Below are 22,966 nucleotides of genomic sequence, written 5' to 3'. Positions count from 1 at the left end.
CTATGCGTCCATTTGTCTGGTTACAATTAAGTGTCTGTTAGTCCACCCATTGTACAGCGCTACTGAATTTTCTGTCCCTATATAAAAAATATTACAATATAAATTGCTATCCGTAAGCCATCTAAAACTTCTCACAACAGGCTCGCCCCTGGCCACATACCCAGTCACACCCCTGAAATGAAATTGTCCCTCTTTGTCTATTGTGAGTTTACGTAGTTTGCAGAAAAGATAAGCAGATTTTGTCATATCATTGATCATATATATTAAAGGTGGAAAAAAAAGTTTTACCATAACTTATATTTTGGGAATACAGATTTATTTAATAGTCTTTTCGGGTCGAGAATAGAAGCCCCGTGTGTGTATATATAAAAGAAAATGGGCACTTCTCGTAAGGTGAAAATACAAATGTAATATTTTTATTTGCATTAATATAGTACCAACAAACATTAATCATATTAAACAATCGAGATCTATAACAAGTAGTTGACAAATACAAGAGGTGACAAGGGCCTATGTCTTGAAATATGTGACTGTGTGCTGATCACACCCCTTTATCTCCAAATCCAATGCATACCACTACTTCTAGATAATATTTTTCCATTGATGCTTATGTAAAGCTCTTACATTTGATACTCTGATGTTTGTGGAATCAGTATCTTCTCCAGTGCTTGTATCATTATTTTGCATGGGTTTGTTAAAACAAAACTTGGCCATGTGGTGACACACCTAATAATGGAAATATGAGGCACATATCCTGGTGATCCCTGAAAAAATGGGGTGGGGGGAGGGCGGGAGAATCCAAAAAGTTGCATACCATACCCCATACAATGTCTTTTTGTGATAGAGGTGCAGAGGGTATGCTAAACAACTTTTTTTTTTTGACATACTGTGATAAGTGCCCTATGATAAGAAAGGAGCTGCCATGTCCATCTCCCTTTTATTCTATTGCTTATAACTGCAGAAAAACTCTAGGCATCATAACTGCTACCGGTTATTTTAGTGGTTATGGTGTCAAACATGCCCCCTCCTATTGTAAAGAGTCTAACTGTTTTTTGAATGGGGACCGCAGGGCTCAACCTCCACTACCATAGCCAGAAAGATGGAACTACCTATGCAAGAATTTCCATTAACTCTCCCAAGCTAAACCCTGCAATTTTAAATATACACGAATAGACCTATTCATAACATAAGACAAGCTGCATCACATCTTCTGTGACTTAAATCATGATAAAATACTGAGCAGATCAAACACCGTAAACTAATATCTGGGCTCTCGTTTGCTAAACGGCATATGTACAGCCGATTAATATGCACCCCATATTTGACCACACGCTGTGTTTGTTCAATTAGCCTAGAGCAGGGGGAGGCAACCTTTGGCACTCCAGATGTTGTGGACTGCATCTCCCCTGATGCTCTGCCAGCATTATAGCTAAGAGAGCATTATGGGAGATGTAGTCCATAAGATCTGAAGAGCCAAATGTTGCCTACCCCCTGCTCTAGAAAGTAACGGTTAGAATACTGTTGCAAACACAGTTCCTGAATTTTCTCAAACAGAAAAAATATTACATAGCCCTTAATATATAAATATATATATATATAGTAACTTTTAGTGACACCTTGCAATTTATACAAACATTCAGTGCATGTATATAAAAATATGTATGGAGACTGATATCATTCAGAGTGATTGTCAGTCTTTAGAGACAGTCCGCTACATTGTGCCACCTGCATAATAATGTTTTGGCAGGCTAGAACTCTTTCTCCGCTCAGTCTCTCTGCCTGAGAGTCTCTAATGACGCGTGCCAAGCACGTGGAAGGTAAATCCCCTAATTCAGTCTATTCTTCCAGCATTCTCTGGCTAGCAGCCAAGCTAAATATTTCTGCTGGAAAAATGCACTCTTGTGTGTTATGCTCTCCATAACACAGTGACTCTCAAACTACAGCTGGGATAAGGAGGGTTTTCCTCCAGACTGCACACAGCTCTTCTGTGAGCTGAAATCGGAAATATTTATAGACTTGACTTGCAAAATATATATATGCTACTTTCAAATGAGCGATGATGAAAAATTGTACAGATACTGCAATATTTTTTTTGTTTTGAGAAAATTTAGGAAGTGCGTTTGCAACCGTATTTGATATAGATAATAAATGTAACTGCTCCTTTTTTTTTTCTTTAGGGAAAAAATTAAAATTGAGGGTTAGATTTATTTATAAATATAGGGGTAAAAGAATAACTTCAAATCCACCTTTCTGTCAAGTTCTCCTGGGACTTACTGGCTCGCTGCCACTTTGAATCTGCTGAATGTTCTTTAGATAAATCAATTAAAGCGGCTTTAATATTTGGATGATTTGGAGCACAGCATATGGGCTTGTATCTTTGGCTTGTGTCATGTGGTGCATTCACTTAATTGAAAAGATTAATAGAGGTGTTTCTTTAATTGAAACACCATAATGGCCATGTGCCGAAGTTTGCATTCAAGTGTGTCTGTGTGCACACGCTTGTATGGCTTAATTAGAGTAGAATAGGGGAGCGTATGCCTATTCAAGTTAATTGTGTGTGTTTGACAGTGTTTAGCTTCAAATTAAGGGGAAACACGATCATTTGCATAGTCAAACGAACAACAGAGACACAGACCAGTATAATAGCATTGAGAAATAATCTCCATTTGCGAAATAAAAATATAGACACAACAAACATCAAGCATCAATATTCTGTTATCAGAACATCCTGGAAGACATTTGAAACTCTTTATTGCGGGGCAAAAAATGAAGAGTAATCCGTTATGAATTTGGGAACTGCTAATGTGTAAAACTAATGAAAAAGATTGCTTCTTTTTTTTTACCATACAACATAGTTGAAAATGTTTTATCTAAATGGCCATGTATTATTGTTTTACGAATAGAAACACTTTTTTAGAAACGCAATATGTAAAAAAATTCGGATCTAAAACTTGTACGTCCACATGGGTACCAGTGGAATGTTCTTTCTCCATTTTAAAAACGTTGTTCTAAATTTTCAAAAACGCCTCATCAGAGGTTAATATGAGATGTGACCAATTGCCCTATCTTATGTGCCCAATATTTTATCTGAGCAGATACTTTCATTTCAATTCTATGTTCTGCAAAAGTACAGCCAAAGGTTATTGATGGGGTTAGCATCCTTAAGATGTATAACATGTTGTTTTTTTAAACTGGAGAGGCACATCAGATACCTTCTCAATTTGAAGCCAGTCTGTGTATACACATGTAAAGTAAACTCCAATCCAATTTGTAACCTGGACTTTCCCTTATGGAGAAAAGCCAACACATAGGTGTTACACTGGCAAATTTATATTTCTACATTATAGACTCTAAACTTGGGTACTGTCCCTTTTTGTGTGTTCATACGAATGAATGTGACAACTACCCATATTGTTATGCAATTGGCATTATCAATGTAAAACAAATGTAGCATGAGAATGGATCCTTCCTAATTCAGTTTAATACGAACCGTCCTCCATGATATTAAAGTAATACTTTTATGATTAAATGTGTGATCCATAATGTATACTTCACCAACGTTAAACACATTGAACTGACTTTATTGCTCACTAGCACATTACACAAAACAAACACCAACAAAAATCCTGATGGTAAACTGGAGGTCATGGGGAGTAGGGCACACACATTAACGTAATCCACTTAATTTAGAGTAGATTTTATCTTCAGAATTGTTAAACTTCATGCTATTTCTCACGCCTCTATTGGAACTGGGTTTTTAGTACAGATGAAATTACCTTACAAGCTATGGTAGGAATGCCAACAGGTGGCACAGCAGTGTCAACCCGTCATTCATTTGCTCACAAGTGGAATGGGAGACTGAGATGCCAAGAGCACAGACAAATTGGGGAATACAGTGAAAGGTAATGGGAGCAGCTAAACAAGCAGTTTAAAAACAAAAGGTAAATACTGAAAGTTGGCCAGCATTTCTGTATGGTTTAATAGAAAACAGCCTTATGAATATTTGTTTTCTAAATTAGAGTTTTGTTTCATGGCTGTGATTTTTACACTCATCCATTCTCAACTTGTTTTTTTTGGTGGGGGGTCTTTGAAATTTGTTAAATAATAGAAATAATGACCAGAATCCCTTGGTTTCTTGGTACATATTTATGAGCTTGGTATCCATCTTGGTCTAGACTTTTAAGTGACCAATTTACACATAACAATAGATCAAGTAGGATGACATTCCTGTGCCTTTACAGCGGTTTCATTCGCATCGACTAAGTGAGATGTACTTGTTGGTACCTTGGCTCTTTTATGCCACATTGTTCCAGATATTATTAAAAAGAAAAGAAAAAAATTATAATTCCCCCCCCCCAGCCCCCAAATGCTAAAAGACAAATGGGCATGTCTTTCTTGTGAGATGGACTTCCAACCATTAAAGCTACACAAGATGGTCTAAAGCATGCTATCACCTGCTCAACAAATTTGTCATTCCAAAATCATGGGCATTTAAATGAATGGGGGGGGCTTTCCCCTAAATGTTTGGTGAAGGGATTCGTTTCATTCACACCATTCCACCACACCACATCTCAATGCGATGAAACACTGCACTAATATGGAGTCACTTAGGCTATGTTAATAGTCTTTAACATTCAGCTCAACAAATTCATTGGGTTGTCTGTCCTTCACAATACAACAACTGCAAGTCCTTTCTTACAGATTGTGAAGAACTGGGTGGGCCTAACTTTATGTATATATTGTCATATTAAACCGGGCACGGTGAAAAAGCAGGAAAAACTGCATATTCTAAGGTCATTGGAGCCTTGCAATTTTACTCGAATGGCTGCATTTGCTTATTTATGTATTTACTTCATTTCCATTGTCAAAATTAGCATTTAGTACGCAAGCCTGGTTTAGGTTGCATTTTCACGATATTATTACAATTTTTGTGCCTCTAAATTTGTATGCTATTGTTTCATGTATGCAAATGTTCCATGACTGCATAGATTTACATTATTTAAAGAATACCTAGAATCATAATAACAAGCTGTGCTCTCTGCATGGTTTATAATGCAAAAAAAAAGGCCACTCTCCCTGTCTTATTGCATTGTTTTGCTTACAGCTGCAACAATATACTCACACTTCTGCTCAATCACAGCAGAGAGGGACGACCAGTACAAGTATTTGTACTGGCCATGAAATAAGACTTCCCCACCTTTTTACAAACTCTCTTGGTTTGCAGATAGTCTGTGCTGCCACCACAACCGGCTTCATTCATGAACAAGAACAAATGTAGCCATTTATGATGGCTTCTGATATCTTGCTCAGGGACTATATTCAATAACTTCTTGAGTTTTTGAAAAAGATTGCTTGCAGCAGCAAAGGAATGTGATGAAACCATCAGTGCACAGTTTGAGGCGGGAATCTGTGTTTATTTTGGTTATTTATTTTAATATACAATGTCAAATACAGTAAAATGCTTAAAACGATCCCTATGCTCAGTAAACACCAGTGAAAGCTGCTCTGGCGTGCGAAGGGTTAAACGTGACCGGTCCATATATATATATATATATATATATATATATATAAAAGGTTTTTAATATAATTGTTTATTCCGGATCATAAAGAAACATTCTTGCATTTATAAAATATAGAATCTTCAACTCCCATAAAGTTCATCCAGTAATCCAGTAGGACGTCTTGGATTTGCAATGCTGCCCTGGCAAAATTCATTTTCCTTGTGCGTTCTGGGAAAATGAGATCTGGCTGACCTACATACAATTCTGGATAAACGGATAGTTAAAATAGCATATTTACATACCTTGTTCATGTAATATGAGTTCTGAAACTCCCAATTCTAATATTGGGTCTATTAGGTTATATCGTACATGACTTATCATAATTTTTATATCTCAAAATATAATCTAACACTTCAAATGTGTTCTTCTACATTTGTCCACAATTTTTTTTTTCTTTTACTCAATAAATTTGCAAATCCGATCAATTCAATCTTTTAATTTTCTCGTATATTGGGTAAAAGTGTGGGTTATATTAGCTGTGCCCCCAATATGTGCCGACAAGTTATAATACATTTAAAAAAAAATTTAAGCCATATCTCCTGAACTTTCTAACGCCCCTTTGTATATAGGATATATAGGATGAAAGTTATAAATACGTTTTTAAGGATTCTATAATTACATTTGCTTGTGTGATTAATCTTATATGATCAACTCTGTTGCTGTTTACAGTAAACTTGGTAATCTCTCTTTCAGTGTAGCACACTAATATAATCTAAATGTGTAATGCAGCCTCTCAAATCTCTGTTTGATATTTAAAATCAGTCCAATTCACGGTGATAATTACTAGTTGGTGATTTTCCCCAGAAAGCCATTGATCACTCACTTTTAGACAAACAAGACATGTGGCTTTAAATTCATATAAAGCAGGATTGCTATTGTACAGTCTTTTTTTTTTCCATTCTGATTTCACTCAGTCTATGCAAACTGTTGCACATCTTAAAACAATTTGGCAATGAGAATTATCTGGCCGGCTGGCCAAAAGAGTTTGTTTTGTTAATTGCTCTTGTTAAGCCTAATTACTAAATGGGGTGGAGTTGATACAAGGGGAGGGAGAAGGAGGCAAACTTTAAAATCCTTAGTACAGTCTGAGGGAAGGTTAGATTTAAAGAACCAGTGAGAGTGTGTGTATGTATAGCAGGCTGTGAATGGAGCAGACACAGACACAGACACAGACACTACACATGGACTAAAACCGTGGAATGCTCTTCTGTACACTGGCGATCTGCTGTATTGGAATATCTCCAGGTACAATCTCATTTTTAACTACTTCTGTATTTAATTTCCAGGCTTTTTAAAAAATAATATATATTTATATATATATATATATATATTAGTATGTTTTATATATAATCGTGTGTGTGTGTGCGTATATATATATATATATATATTTTTTATTTTTTTTTATATCATAAGTTGTTTTGGTTTGTTTTTTGTTAGAATATATTGTGTGTGCCAGTGTTTTTGCCCCCTCTGGCAAGTTGTAAATATCCAGGTGTGATGTGTGTTTAATTCAGTTACCCCAGCTACAAATTGAAGAGTTTGTGGGGTTTTTTTTTGGTTTCCTACAAGATGCTGTGGTGTAGAGCTCCTAATACTTTTCGTTACTGCGGAGTACAAAATGTTTACTTCTCAGTTATTTCTGTCGGTTAATGTATTGTACCAGATCATCTATTTTCTGGGGCCCATGTTTCAACTTGGCTTATTATTTGACAAATGGTTTCACTCTGACACTGTTTTATCAGTTAAGCTCCTGTTGGGCTGCTTGCTTCTTTATCACAAATAAAAGTGAGTTATCTGAGATATATTACTAACAACTTAAAAAATCCTCTGTGGCAAAGATTGATGTGGCATACCGTTAGGGAGTATGCGAAACTTGTTTACTGTGGCTGTAGGTCACTTTTTAAGATATATACTGTGCTGGAAGAGATGTGAATCAGTTTACATTGTTCTATCAGCTTATTGTTGTGTTCATACTTCCTACAATCACAATTTAAGAAAATATATTACATATATAATTTTTTTTAATTTTTTTTGTTCAGCTTGGAATTGAGGGGGTTAATTTGTTTTACTCAATGTATCTAGAAGTTTTGTAGTTTTTGTATTATATGCGTTCTGATTGTTATGATTCTAGAATAGTATTTTGTCACTTATTTTCAAATTTTAAAGTTCCCAACTCCTCGATTCTGTTCGAAAGTTTGGAATTTAATGTTTTTTTCGGTTTTTTTGTGTAATAAAAACAAGTCTGAACTGTACAGAAAATATTCTCTTAACTAAAGAGGTTGGCTGCTAGTTAATGTTTTGATATTCATGCATGCTATTCCCTTTTAAAATGCGCTTGAGTGTAGGTAGCCTTGTGCATTGTAGTGTTAAATCCCATTCAAATGCTTCCTAGTCTGTTGTGCGTCTGTGTCTGCCTTGTTCCTTGCGCCTTAATGAAAAGTACAGTTTAATCACTGGTGAGCCAAATTGACCGTGATTAGCTGTTATTGCAGATTAGTGTACAGTTTTTTGTCTGGTGCTGCAGAGTATTGATCTGGAGGTGTCTTGCGTTTGTCCTGGCACTCGTTGCTTTTTTTTTTTGTCTTTACATGCTGGGGTGGGCATCAGAGGGATAGAAGCGTTAGGCAAAGGTCCAGATGGGTGAGAAGACAGGTCCTGAAAAGATCATGTCAGGAAGTAGGTCATGTACTGGGAGAGATTATACGAAACATGCATCATCCCGTGAGGCAAGACAGCAGCATACAATTATGAGGAATTAGAACGACAACAAGAAGTGCAGATTTATCAGCTTTAATTGTCTATTGTCCGCACAGGGGCCTTCTTGCAGATCACAGCTTCTGCCAACCTCCTAATACCCCTAATGGACTCTCCATTGTAGGATTATCTCTTCTAAGAACAATATCTTTCTTCAAGAAGAGTTGCTTTGGGGGATTGATGGAAAAGGCCCCCCTTTGCTTATGTGTCCCACCCTTGTACTCTTAAATCTAATTTTGGTTTAATGGAGTAAGTTGGTAGAGGGCTCAGAGCTGCTATTCTTTCAACAGTTCTATTCCTTGAGTGGATTTGGAAGATACCTATTCAATATTAACTTTGTTCCCCACCTTCTGCAATGAGACTCATTGGAAAACAATAGGCAGTTTGATAGTAAAAGTGATAAGCAAGGACACAGTGGTTTGAGTCCCCTAGTGCCTCTCCCAGCCCCCACTTCACTCCATTTTTTTTTTTTTTTTAATCTATCCTGGATTTTGAACAGTAAACATTGCAACATTTAAAAAAGAGATAAGGCGACAACTATTAATTGAAAGGGGCAAGGAGAAAAACACTATCTTTTTAACACTTTTGATGCTGTGGGCCGTGTATAATATGTGTGTGCTTGTCTTAATTCCCTATTCCATGAGCAGAAATACCTATAACACTGGGTGAGTGTGTGTGTTCTTGGATCATCTGATCACCAAACAGTCATAGCATACATAAATATCCAGTATGGAATGAGCTGTCTCCCCATGGAGAGAGGGAGATATTTTGAATGGAATTGGGGCCTCTTGAGGATTAATTCCTAATCATCAACTGGCAACAATCAGTAACTGCTGATTAAGTAATTGAGGTTTTGAGTATATGTGATATGAAGACAAAATATGGTTTAAGTGTTTTGACTGGCTTGTGTGTTTTGTTTTGTTTTTTGCAAGCGCCATAGAAAGTGTTGTCTAATGCAAATTCTCATGTTAAACCTAATTGCTTTATATTGTGATCTTTAAATATGTTCTAAAACAGTGTAGTATTTTTAGCTGTGTATGTAGAACTACCTACTTAAAATATTCCATGTCACCCTTTTTTTAATGAATTTCTTTATTTTTTGGTCTGGTTTTAAATTATTTTTTTTATTATTATTTATTTTTTAAATAAAGTTCCCTGGGAGGTGGAATGTTTCTCAATAACAAATGCACTTTAAATAAAAATAGCAGAAAAATTATAGAAGAAAAAATGCAGAACTACTGAGTAAGAAACTGCTGCAAAAAAAACATGATTTACTTTCCAAAAATGTGCATATTAAATTAATTTCTTAGTATGCTATACTGTAATTGTATAAACATGCCCCCTGGATTTTTACATATTCGACTATTGAATTGAAGTTGATCTGCCTGTAAAATCGATTTACTGCTATATTTTAAGGCAGCCAAAGCTGCAGTTATCTCTTCGGAACACCAAAATAAAAACCGACCCCACGTTTTATTTTTAAGTTGAAATCCTTAATTGTACGCTGATTTGGTAACCTACATTGACAAACTAACATTGCCTGAAGTTTTGTGCTTCTTTAAAACGATCTCACATCGGGTAAGAAAACCCCAGTTGCTCTGTTTGTTTGGAGTGTTTGTCTGTTTTGTTTCTGTCTCCTTTACCGTGCTTGTGCTGAGTTGTTAATGGGGACTGACAAGCTTTCGACACATATACATCTCCAAAACTGTTTTTGGTTTTCTTTCTCCGTGTAACTAGAGCCACCTTCTGTTTGATTGCATTGTTTCGATGTGTAAATGTTGAGTCAGCCTCACCTGATTAACTCTTTTACTGCTCTTCAATAGCCAGACAATTTCACAACCACAACGACCTCCTGAAATCCTCTAACCCCGGGCAGTGTGAACTGTCTCTAGGGGGCGGTGGTATTGACAAATAGAATCTTCACAACGTTCTTAGGGAGCCATGCTGCTGTTCCCAACGTTCTATCCTTACTCACAGTCCCCCAGTATTCATTTGGGTGATTTAAAAAAAATAAATAAAAAATTTAACCATAATTTTTAATTTTAAACAGCCCAAGGGATTGAGATTTTTTTTTCTTTACTATCTAACTATAGATGGATCTACTTGTATAGAAAGATTTATAGCTATAGATAAATATAGCCAGTGTTTTTATGTATGCTAATGAAAGTTGCTTTCTCATGCTATGCATATATCTGAGTAACATTTGGCAGCAACAGTGTCTCTTACTGTGGCTGAGCAAGAGTTCCAGGTAGATCTTGGCTCCTCCCCTTGTGGCTGTAATGAGTGAATCAGATTTCCTATTATTAGCATTTGAAACAGGAAGAGAAAGGAACAAGTCAGTGAGCTTGCTTAGCTCTGTCTTAAAGAGTTCAGTCTCTTGGCTGCATAGGCAGAGCGTGCAGCACCTGTCTGTCAGTATGAGAGAGATCATGTTGGAGAGGAGAGCTCAAGGTGTGGAGTCTCTTAGTCTCTGAAGTTTCCTCCTGGAAAGGAAATGATTTGTGTGTGTCTGCGATTCGAAGGATTTGGCTCTAATGTTGGTTATCTATTGTGAAAATTGTGTGGAATCTGCTAGGGTGAGATTTATTATATATATTTTATTTTATTTTTCTTATTTTAATATTTGCTCTACTCTTACTTGATGTGAACACTGCTACAATCATTTAGTTATTTTTTTTTATTCAGTACTCTTGGTTTGCTTTTAAACTTCAAAAGTTCTCTTGTGGTGAGTTCGGTTTCTTTTTAGTTCCCCACTCATGTTTGAAGTCCTGCTTTGTATTTTTTTTTTTTTTTTTTTAACTGTCTGAATTCGCAGAATATTCAAGTTGAGATGAGCACTAGAACCTGTTTAAATTCTGTATATTTTATGTTTACATATTTATTTTATTTTCTGTCTGATATCAAATTTCTTGGTATAAGCGATCCGTTACCGTTAATTGCTGGCTTAAATGGGTCTGCTCTTTGACAGCAGCTTGTGATCTATAGGGGGATGTAACTCAGGCTAGATCTCTCTGTTACTATGTATATTAGGGGGGCTTACTTGGATGACTATGTGCAGATTTTCCTGATTCATAGAATGCAGGTTTTTATGACCCTCCACTCCTTCGGTGCTGTGACTCAGTGAGCTCGCTTGGGATGAAGGAGTTCAGGAAAGACCCTGTCCCGTGATCTAAGATATTGTTGCTAAAAGGGATGCTGGCAGGATGTAGGGTTTTATATTCTCTGCCCTCGGCAGGATGAAAAAGAAGACGTCAGAGAAGGGGTTAGGTTGTTTTGGAAGTTGTTTGTGAGCTGGAAGCTGGTGGGAAAGTTCAGGCTTCCACATTTGGAAGAGTCAGGCTGAGTTCCGCTCCTTGTAGCATGCATGCAAATTCCATTTTTAGACTCATTCAGATCCAGACATCAGCTCCTTCCTCTTCCTTTGGTTGTTTTGTCCCTTTGAAGGAACTGCTTGGAAGGTGTCAGTAATACAGCTCAGCCTCAGACATGCTTAGACAGAGTTTGGAGCATGCAAGAAACGACTTCACTATCTTCTAAAGATAAGAGGTCCTACAAGGTAGATCACTCTTAATAATGGACTCTCATCCATGTTAACACAATATTTTTTTATGCATTTTAGTTATTTTTATTTATTTTGTAAGCTGTCTAGATTTTATTTAAAAAAAAAAAAGTTAACAATTTTTTTTTTTTGCTTTATTTGTAATACATTGTAGCTTCTGTTTAAAGTGTTATAGAATTCACTGGTCTCCCAGGAAACCACATCACTGAAGACCAAATGAGTTTATAAATATATATATTTATTTTTAAAATTCCCCTCTCCCCTTTTTCCAGGCTGCCACACAACAAATAGTATTTTTTATTGGTACTGCTTGACTGGAGGGGACTTGGTAAACCATGAAAATGGACATGGAGGGAGCTGATATGACGCTCTGGACAGAGGCTGAGTTTGAAGAGAAATGCACCTACATAGTGAAGGATCACCAATGGGACAGCTCCTTGGATGGGACTCAGCTCAAGCAGGCACAGGCATCCCTGCCCAGAAATCTCCTTTTCAAATATGATTCTGTCAGCAAAAAGGTGAGTCTGCTTGAAAGGGGTAATAGTTCATTTTATTAAATGTTGGAATTTTTCCCAAATATTGATCCTTGTGCATTGCATTATCGTGAAGAATTAAAGTGTTTGGTACATGGTACTAGAAATAAAAAAGGGTCTAGTACTCTGTATTAGAGAGACATCATTTTTAAAAAGGGTGACAATGTTTGCATATGTTAGTGTCTCTCTCTCTCTCTCTCTCTCTCTCTCTCTCTCTCTCTCTCTCTCTCTCTCTCTCTCTCTCTCTCTCTCTCTCTCTCTCTCGTTACTTTAGTCTTTAGGAACATACTTGCAGTTTTATATATAATTTATATTTTGCCATCAACCAGAAAATTACTTCACATTTTTCAATAATGCCCTTATGAAGTATATTTCATTGTACAAAAAGTCTGCTTGAAGAGTAGCTGGACCCTATTTAGTGTAGTTTAGAAAAATAAATAAAAGCAAACAAAATAATTATTAAACTGTGGGGAAAAACTCTCTTTAAGGGGAAACTTTTTTTCACTGCAGAAGAGTCCTGTTCTAAAGTTATTTCTGAAAATTCAGATAATTGGACAGTTGTAAAATGTATATAATATTTAGCATTATTTTCTTTGCTAAAGGAATGGCAAGAATTGACACTTGATCTTTGTATGACTTGGTCTTTTTTTTTTCTTTTCTATCCCCATATCCAATCAGATAACTGAACCTGTAACTTCTACATTTTCAAGTGTGTACATTCTGTACTTTTTGTTTTGTTTGTTTTTGTAAGTGCTTTGTGGTACGCCGGGGTAGGCAGCAAGCTGTTTACATTTTTATATGGCCTTTATTGCAAGGTATACTACATAGGCACTCGCCTGCATAGTGTTCGGAGACTATCCTTTGCTACTGCATTCCACACATTTCCAGCAAAGTCACTTTTGACCCTGTTTTGTACACCATAACAGGACCTTTAAAGACTTCATAGTCCCTTTGCTATGTCAGAAGTAATGCCTGACTAGGTAGATTATTGACCTGGATTTTTAAAGATGTTCTCATATCTACTTTGTCACAAAGGTCTGAGATGCCCAGTATCTAGAGTATTTGTTCAGATAAACCTAAACTGCATGTAGGTGTGAATACCATTGCATATATTGGACAGAGTTTATGTCCCTTTGAACCTCAGTTGTTACATTTGATGCATGAGAGATAATTGTCAAATTCTAATAGAAGTACATAGCATCTCTTTAACATTCTGCCTGTGATATCTTTTGCCATGTTTTTTCTTGGACCCGTTGTGTACTTTACGTTGAAAGATCTTCACTCCATAACCTGGTATTCTTTATAGTTGAGGAATAAAAAAAAAAATCCTTGGCACATCACGACTAAAAGTCCAATCCTCCTTTTCTTTTACCCATCCATTACCCCCTTATCATTTTTCACAAATTGCTTATATTTAAGCAAAAGGTAGGTTACTGTTTTTTGTCTCCGATGCCACTGGTTGTCAGGCAGCACTCTGCGACCCAGCATAATGACAAAGATTGATTCAAATTTGGCAAAGGTCAATGCTTGTAAAGGAATGGAGTAGGTTCTGAAAAGCAAAATTTCAGTATGAACTTGCTAAAAGCCCTCTGCCTCTTCTCCTGAACTGTTTATACTAAAGGCCTTGACCCACCAATCAGTTATTGGAACCTTTGGACTGGTCCAATGGCTACGTTATCCCTTTCTAATGATCTTTGCAAGCAGGCTATGTATTCTCAAATCAACATATGTAAGCAAGTTTTGGGATAATTATTATGCTCCCTTTTGTTCATAATGACACCTCTTTTCATTATCATTTGGTATTTTAAGTTATATATATTTTTTTTTTTTTTTTTTCTTTTCCAAAAAGCCAATTGTTAAAATTGTGGGATTTCCGGTTTAATCCTTTACTTTATTACGTGTGTCATTTTATGGAGGCTGAGTAATGAGTTTTGCATGTAAAAACTGAAATATAGTTATGGTATCATGCTGTGTCACAAGTTTAAGGGGGTGTTCAGTAACAGTTCACGTAAATTATGTGTTCATCTGAATACAAATACATGCACAAAATACATTGCCACAAATTATTGAAACTCCTAAGGGAGGGACTAGTAGCCCTTTCCTTACTGGTGGTGCTTAGGGGAACCACAAATCCCTTAGAATTTAGCAGAAAAATGATGGAAGCAGGCAACACAATCTGGCATAATAGGAAGGATTTATTAGAAGGCAGAAAGTCCCTGTGAAATGACGTTTCGGCTCTCAAAAAGCCTTAGTCATGTAGGGTTACGTGATTGATGCTTTTTGATTGTGGAAACATTGTGTGATTCCAATAAATCCCGATTCCCCGGATTGTGTTACCCTGTTTTCATTATTTTTCTACTTAAATCGAAAACGTGAATTGATGTCTGCAGTTTTCACCTTGGTTAATGTGTTGTTAGTTCTAGTAACATTTATGTATAAGTGAAGATTTAGATTTGTTTTTTACGTTGGCATAATTTAATATTTATATATTATATACAATTTTTATCTTTGCTATAAGCCTACACGGGTTAGAAAGATAATTTCAGAGTTCAAAGCCGTGACTATTTTGTTTTATTTTAAATGTGCCTGTCTGTAGCGCCCTCTGTTGGTCGTTTTTTGCATATAATTTAATCTGATAACCTGCATGAGCCGTTTTTTGCATCTATTTTAACTTGTTGAAGTTTAGTATGCACTTTCTATCACATTCTAAGATACTGGGCGGAAAATCTGCTGTCTGAGAAGGGGATTAATCATTGAATACTCTTCTTTGTGGTGGTTTGCATGATTGTTTCAGTTTAACTTGAAGCCCTTTAGTGATAGTCTGGTGAACATAATTGTACATTAAATAATAGTAACATTTATAAATCCATAATTCATTCTCCTTGCCAAAAGCAACAGCAGTTTAATCACATTGAGTCTTAAGGCGTTTCAGATTTGATGTTACAGGCCGTGTTTGGCAATCTATCATTTGGTGGAACTTTGATGGAGTCCAAATAGTGGATTGTTGTTTAATTTGGAGGTACTTGTTGAACAATTTAAGTGATGATCAAATCATTTTCAGAACAGGCTTATTGGACCACAAGTGCAGCGTGCCAATGGCAAATATTTCATAAATTTCAATATGCTTTTAAAAAAAATCCCTTGTGTTTTGGAAAACTTGGTAGAATGTACTTGCAATACTGGATCACAGCAAGCCTGTATTGCATAGATCCACATTCATTAATAAGCATACTTACTTTGAACTTGTTTCCTTTTTACCTACTCTGTGTATTTAAAAAAATAAAAAAAATGATTTGAATTCACATGATCTGTTTACTGTCATATATTATTTTTTTTATATCACAATTACTGCTTTACCTATTAACCATAAACATTTTTTATTTTATTTTTTAAGGTGATCGGAGTTTTTAGCAAAGAGTATATTCCAAAAGGAACAAGGTTTGGCCCGTATATTGGGGAAAGTTACACAATTGACACCGTTCCCGAGAAAGCAGACAGAAACTACTTTTGGCGGGTGAGTATTTTTAAAATAAAATAGAACATGTATAGTGGTTATTTCTATTTTGTATGTATATATAATATTGTTTGTTTCTACATTAAGTTTCACTATATGTGGCAGAGACTATAGGTATACAAGTAATATATATTCTTCAGAAGTATTTTGCCTCTGTGTGGCATTCACTAAATCGCTGTAACGTAAATGAACACCTCTCCTTTTCTGTGATACAGTGTGATGAGATATAGACAGCAGATGAAGGAAACTGTGGTGAATCCTTTTCCATCTAACACAGTTTGCATCCTGAGCTTGCTTGCATTGCTGGGAACATCTGGTTACAAATAAGATCCCTTCGTCTTGCTCATGTAGAGCGAGCGAAAGGATGTGTGGGGTTGAGCAAACCCCTTAAGTGACATTATTTCTTGTAAATGTACAGTGAGTCAGCACATTCTCTCAGCGTTTGAAGTACGTGGAAATCTCACGATTTGGGGTAGTTTCGTTCTTCTTAAACATGTGACCCCACCGCAAAATTGAACCACTTTTCTCATTAACCCTTTGAAGTCGGAAACCCCACTACGGCCCTGGAAGCTAAAGTGTTAAACCACATGCAAAAACTAACTGCGAATCTAGTAACCATCTAGTTTCTGATCTAAAATTGTGACACGCACCTGGTATTCCTGAACGTCTCGGGACTCAAAGGACAAACCCCTCTACACACACCAACACACTTCGTGGCTAACACAACTCTTCAGACTTATCTTCAACACAAACTGTGTAATACTATGTGCACAATGCGATGAAGGAGACAGTCGTGCTTCCCCCTTTATACATTTACAGGAAGCTGCTTTAAAAAAAAAGAAAGTGATTGTTGTCTTTTGCTCAGTGTCTCAAAATGGTGCAACAGCTAGACAAGTTGCATCTGTCACGTTCACTTTTCATGCATATTCTGTGATCCCTGTAATATATGTGCTACACATAAAACTAAAACACTGAAATGTTAGCAGCATTGTGCCTCCATTAACCCTATATGTGTCAGAATGACAAATTTTGCCCTTTTTAAAAAATCCCCCATCATGAAGGTTACAGAATTTCTGTACATATAGGAGTGTAGGTGAAGCAACAAAGCTAGCACAATGATTTTGTTAAAATCGGTTAGGTGTTTATAATGTGTATGTATATTGTTCTTCATCAAGACAAGCTGTTTGTTTATACAATTTACACTAGCATGTGTATGTAGTAGGTGTGTATTTGTACAAGACTGAACTTGTGTTGTGAGGGAAAAGTGACGGGTTTGGCTGAGAGTGATTGTCTCTTTTGGCCTTTCTCCACCTTTTGCTCATTGCTATGGCAGGTGACTTCACCTTTTCTCCACCCATTGTTCTGCAATATGACTGCATTCCAAGTATTCATATGATTCATTTTTACCTTGAGTCCTGAAGGAGGGGACTCTGGAGAGTGCAATTAAGAATTGGGATGATGAGGGAAATGCTGTAGTTTGACCTCGTAAAGAGATTTATTATTACTTTTTATTTTGCATCGGTGCTTAATGCAAAAACGTTTTTCAGTTATATCACTAGTTGTTAAAACAAAGCAGGTTGTATGCTTTGGGGGAATTTTTTTTTTTTTTTTTTTTTGCTTGGTTTTGGTTTTCTTTCTTAATTATTAAATGTTATATTCCCTTTACATTTTTAGAAGACACCTAAGCTATGAATGTGTGTTTTCAACTGCATAACACATTTTCTCCATGCTGAAGTAAATACATTTTTTAAGAAGCTTCATATTACTTTAGCTACAAAACCTTTCACTAGAAACAAGTGATTGAAAATGATTTGTTTCTAATGCTTTGTTTAGTTATTATTTCTAATTGCTTCTGATTTCCCCTGCTCAAAATGCTAAATACTTTTGATTTAAAAAAAAAAAAAAAAAAAAACTATTTAATTTTATCTTTCATTGAAATCTATTGCTTCATTCTATTCCTATTCTAATAATAACAACCCTGCCCTTGTTACGTTTTCTACAGATTTATTCAAATGGGGAGTTTCACCACTACATTGATGGGTACAATGAAGATAAAAGCAACTGGATGCGCTATGTCAACCCAGCACACTCTCTTCACAAGCAGAATCTGGCTGCCTGTCAAAATGGCATGGATATTTATTTCTATACCATTATGCCTATCCCAGCGGATCATGAACTGCGAGTGTGGTACTCCCGGGACTTTGCGAAGAGACTTAATTATCCTCTGTGCAATGATGTTTTGACAAATCTCCGTAAGTAGATTGCTATGTACCGATGTCACATGGAATGTTGAGAATGTTGGCACTGCCTAAACTATTAATTATAATTCCCTTAATTAAATGGGTGTATCTATTTCATCAGAATAAAATTTTTGTTAGAGAATCCGCAGGTTTCAAAATGACATAGTGATGCTTTACTTTCTGTAAGTGGACTACTCAATGAGGACTCTCCCTAAGAGTTTTGAAAAAAATAAAGTTTAGCACAGACTTTTTTTTTTTTTTTTAACTTGATAAAATGTACCCGTTCTCAGTAGTAAGATAAATGTTTTCACACGATAACAGACACCACATAAACCAAAGACCTGTGTTCTTTCCTTTAAGTAAACCATTTGAGGCAAGTTCGCTAGACTTCTACCTTCACTTCCTTACTTAAATTAAATTAAAGCCCACTTACATCTCTTGTTCTATCAGACATATCTCCCCATCTCACATTTACTGTCAGTTTATTGGTCTCTGGGGTTTTGTTGTATGTGTTTTTTTTCTAAATAACTTTCACCTGTTTGAACATATTATTGTCCCTGCAAAGGACTAAGAATGAATTTTCTATTTTTATTTTTTTTAATCATGATAGATATAGATATAGATAGATAGATTGATTTTATTTATTTTGGTGGAGTTCTCTTTCATTCTCTAACCCGAATGAATGTCAGTCCTTTGGTTACTCCAGTGTCAGATTCCTATGCTACTTAATTCCAGAGATGCTCGATCTGTAGAGTACAAAATGTATTCTATTTTTGAGTGTTCCAAATTAAGTCGATGAAGATTCAAGTAAGCGAATTTAAAAAAACCTCAAACCCACAATTTGCTGCTGGCATTGGGTAGTAGGGACCCCCATTTTTTTTTTATTTTTTTTTTTTTATTGTGATTTAAACAATTTAATGTGTTATTCAACCTCATGAGTGTCAATGTTCTTTTCCACCAGTTTTGTTTTTTTAAACCTTTTTTTAGTATAAAAGAAAAACATTTGAACCAGCCTGTCATGTCCCATTGAAATTATGTATTGTTGACTAGGGTTTTAGTCTACCCCCTCTGAATGTTCTCAATCACAATACAGAACATCTTCCTAACGTCACCATGGTTTTTTTTTCTCTCTATTTTTCTGGAGTTGCTTCTCAGGAAAAAATACTGTTGATTGAACTGTTCTTTAGTATCTTTATTTGAAAACATGATTACTTTTGTATGTTATGTGAATCGTTGCAGAATGTGAAATAACGAAGTGGTGACACTTATCTTGTAGAAATCTCATCAAATTATTACTACATGTAGACTAAATTAGGTTTTTGTTTCTGCAGAGCAAAGTCTTTCTATTACGGAGGATCAAATGTCCGATAAAGTGGGCATCAAAAAGAGCACCCCTAAAAAGGAGCACAGTGTGGAAGAGATTCTTAAAGACACACCACATCAACCAAAAATAAAGAATTTTCCTCTGAACAATATTGTTGCAGTTTCTCCAGGAAAAGATACAGTGGACTTACGTAAAAACTGTAGCCCAGAGAAACCTTTAATTCCACGTGTTGTCTATCCATTCCAGAGTCACGTACATGAAGACTACTTAAAGCCTTCTCTTGGATACACATTTGAGAGAAACAATTATTTTGTGCATTCTCCAACTCAGCCATCCACAACACCAAGCCCTTCATCAAGAGGCAGTCCAGATCAAAGCTATAAAAGCTCCAGTCCACACAGCAGCCCTGGGTCTTCAGTTTCACCTCCACATTTGTCACAAGAACACAGAGAATTGTATCCGTTCTTGAACAGACCATATTTCACCGAAGCAATGGGATCCCTACATGGTTATCCATCTCCAACCAGTCATCTTCCACAGACATTTTTACCAGCCTATAACTCTTCATATCCAAAGTTCTTGTTACCTTCCTACAGCATTGGTTGCAATGGCTTAAATGCATTAAACAACATTAATGCCATGAATAATTTCAATCTCCTTCCGAGAATGTACCCTGTTTACAGCAATATAATCGGTGGTGGAAATATCTCTCATCACATGCTTAATCAGGCTAGCCTCCCGGGTTCTTTGGTTCATGAAGGCAGTCGTAGACTAATACAACCTGAACAGCCACGAGACTTTCTTATCCCTGCACCCAATAGTGCCTTCTCAATTACAGGAGCTGCTGCTAGCATGAGGGACAAGCAAATAAGTCCAACAAGTGGGTCACCTACTGCTGGCACAGCGGCAACTGAGCATGTAATGCAACCAAAATCTACCTCAGCTGTGATGACCACAAGCACCGAAGAAGCCATCAATCTCATTAAGAGCAAGAGAACCATGACTGGTTATAAGACTCTTCCATACCCCTTGAAGAAGCAGAATGGCAAGATCAAATATGAGTGTAATGTTTGCACAAAAACATTTGGACAACTCTCAAATCTTAAGGTAGTTATCTCGAAAAACAACTTGGTACATTACAAGTTTGGTCAGAGTTCTGCTTGTGTATAATGTTTGTTACTGATGGTCCTCTTTCTTATGCTTGCTAATTTTTTTTAATTTTTATTTTTATCATAGGTGCATCTTCGGGTACACAGTGGTGAGCGGCCATTCAAATGCCAGACCTGCAACAAAGGATTCACACAACTGGCACATCTACAGAAGCACTTTTTGGTACACACAGGGGAGAAGCCTCATGAATGTCAGGTGTGTAGTATACTTTCAAATCTAAATATTTGTATATATTTCTTTCTTTGACCTATATGCCATTTTATAATTGGTTAACAAAACTAATGGATCATATGTATGCAAACTGGTTCAGTTAGTGTCTGACAGTCATCTGTTAGTCAGTATATCCTCTAAATCGGTTTGTTGTAAGTCTGCTCCTCGAGGATGTATGAAAGGAGCTCTGTCCTCTGTAAAATTAGATTGTGTTAAGAAATTGCTTGTTTGTTTATATTTCGCTTTTAAGTTTTAAATGTTTAGATGACAGAAGACTAAAATAATTGCTAAATGATTTGTTGGAGATCTTTTTCCAAGTATTCCACTGGCAGAAACTTTCAGTCCTCCTATTAATTAATTATAGTTCTTAAGGCTCATGAGGTTTTAATTTAAGTATGAACATGGTCAAAACCTCACACAGACCTCTGCAGATATTGCAGATTATGGTATTGAAATTGGTTTTCTATTGTCAAAGTTGTTTTCTAATTGAGGCTGACACAGATGGGATGAAGGGCTTGAACAATGGTGACAAACCTATAATTTTTTATTTCTCTTTTTGATGTACAGGTATGTCATAAACGGTTCAGCAGCACAAGCAATTTAAAAACTCATTTGCGGCTCCATTCTGGGGAGAAACCCTACCAGTGCAAGCTGTGCCCTGCAAAATTTACTCAGTTTGTTCATCTCAAACTCCACAAACGTCTTCACACAAGAGAACGGCCTCATAAGTGTATTCATTGTCAGAAGAGTTACATCCACTTATGCAGCCTCAATTTGCACATGAAATTAATTTGTCCCTTATCTCCAAGGTCTGGTTTGACCAGAGAGGAACTTACTCGTCTCAATGAAGAGATTGAGAAGTTTGATATCAGTGACAGTGCAGACAGATTAGATGACCTGGAAGATATGGACATGTTGTCTACTTTGGAAAATGAAATGATGTCTCTTCTTAGGAGAGAGATCGAAGGTGCAAGTATAGCAAGGAACACCGGAAATGGTCTTCACATGTCTTGTCGTACCTTTTATGAACATTCAGACAAGGTGATTAAGGGAAATAACGAGCTTTGTGGCAGCTTCATGTTGCCAGTCAAGGTTAAACAGGAATCCATTGATCAAACAGACTCTTAACTGACAGAACAAGTGTTATTCATTGGACGTCAAGGATCACGGCGCAGTTTGTAGTCTTTTTTTTTTTTTTATTTGTTTGTTGCACTGCCGCATAGAACCTTGAAATTTCCACGTCTCTTAGATTAACCTTATCACCACGAATGAACTCCTGTATTCTCAGGGCAAAAGACAAACCAGGGACCCGAATATCCCTTTTCACTTAATATTATTAAAAGACAATCATTTATCCATAATTATTTGTCATTTAAAAAAAGTACATAATTTATTATGCAATGTATCATTCTAAAAGCAATAATTACCTAATGTTTACAATGACAGGAAAAACAATCTCATTGTAATTTGTCTATCTATAAAGATGCATATATGTTTATGTACATAATTTTCATGTGGCCATTGAAATGTAGATATTCTCGGCAGGTTTCTTTGTTTTTGGTTTTTAACTTAAGAAATGTTTAAAGACAAAAGTTTAGAATTTCCAAACCAATGAACAACATATTGTTGCCAAAGCTGGACATTTTTTTTTTCTGTTTATTTACTTTGTGTTTTATATTTTGTTTTCTTTAAAATGTAAATGATCTCGCAGTGGTTTAACTTACTGGATGATCCTCTCCATAAAAACTGGAAAAAAAATATAATGGAAAAGGATCTAATAGCGCTTTTTGTTTGGTGCTTGAGATAGACCAATCCCCAAAGAACACATGTATATGGAATTTACATTTTAGTGTACCAAAAATGCATTAATATGGTCTGAAGCATAGATTAAAACTAAAAGTGAGAGGAAAAAAAATGGGCATATATTCAGAATTGTTTGAAAGGGGAATCATTTTCAGTGTTGCCCATTATTAGCAAGACAATCCTCCTTTTTTTTTTTTTTTTTTTTTTTTGGTGGGATTCCCCTTAAATGGCTTTAGTCCAATTGTCCAGTAGTAGACACGGGTAATATGTATTGTTACTGATTGATTTTATTTTATCC

The 22,966-nt window shown here is 36.0% G+C and overlaps 1 protein-coding gene across 2 annotated transcripts; it reads left to right on the top strand.

Moving 5' to 3' along the window:
• The first annotated feature begins 6,730 nt into the window (after positions 1-6,730).
• Positions 6,731-22,499, top strand: PRDM1 (PR/SET domain 1). Of its 2 annotated transcripts, none has more exons than XM_063441310.1 (7): positions 6,731-6,806; positions 12,147-12,392; positions 15,802-15,921; positions 17,924-18,173; positions 19,493-20,592; positions 20,722-20,850; positions 21,433-22,499. In XM_063441310.1, the coding sequence occupies exons 2-7, from the start codon at positions 12,210-12,212 to the stop codon at positions 21,991-21,993; spliced, it is 2,343 nt and encodes a 780-aa protein (XP_063297380.1). In that variant the 5' UTR covers positions 6,731-6,806; positions 12,147-12,209; the 3' UTR covers positions 21,994-22,499. The 2 variants fall into 2 exon arrangements, with proteins under 2 accessions (XP_063297380.1, XP_063297379.1); XM_063441309.1 differs by lacking the exon at positions 6,731-6,806 and adding an exon at positions 10,665-10,891.
• Positions 22,500-22,966: the final 467 nt, after the last annotated feature.

Source organism: Pelobates fuscus, chromosome 2 (assembly GCF_036172605.1).
Source record: "Pelobates fuscus isolate aPelFus1 chromosome 2, aPelFus1.pri, whole genome shotgun sequence".
NCBI lineage: Eukaryota > Metazoa > Chordata > Amphibia > Anura > Pelobatidae > Pelobates > Pelobates fuscus.
Note: the sequence above shows the minus strand (reverse complement) of the source record. Positions and strands in the feature narration are given on the sequence as shown.

Coding starts and splice junctions, on each gene's coding strand:
- PRDM1 (XM_063441310.1), top strand. CDS start 12,210: ATGAAAATGGACATGGAGGGAGCTGATATGACGCTCTGGACAGAGGCT. Junction 20,593..20,721: donor GACAACTCTCAAATCTTAAG/GTAGTTATCTCG, acceptor TTTTTATCATAG/GTGCATCTTCGGGTACACAG. Junction 20,851..21,432: donor AGAAGCCTCATGAATGTCAG/GTGTGTAGTATA, acceptor TTTGATGTACAG/GTATGTCATAAACGGTTCAG.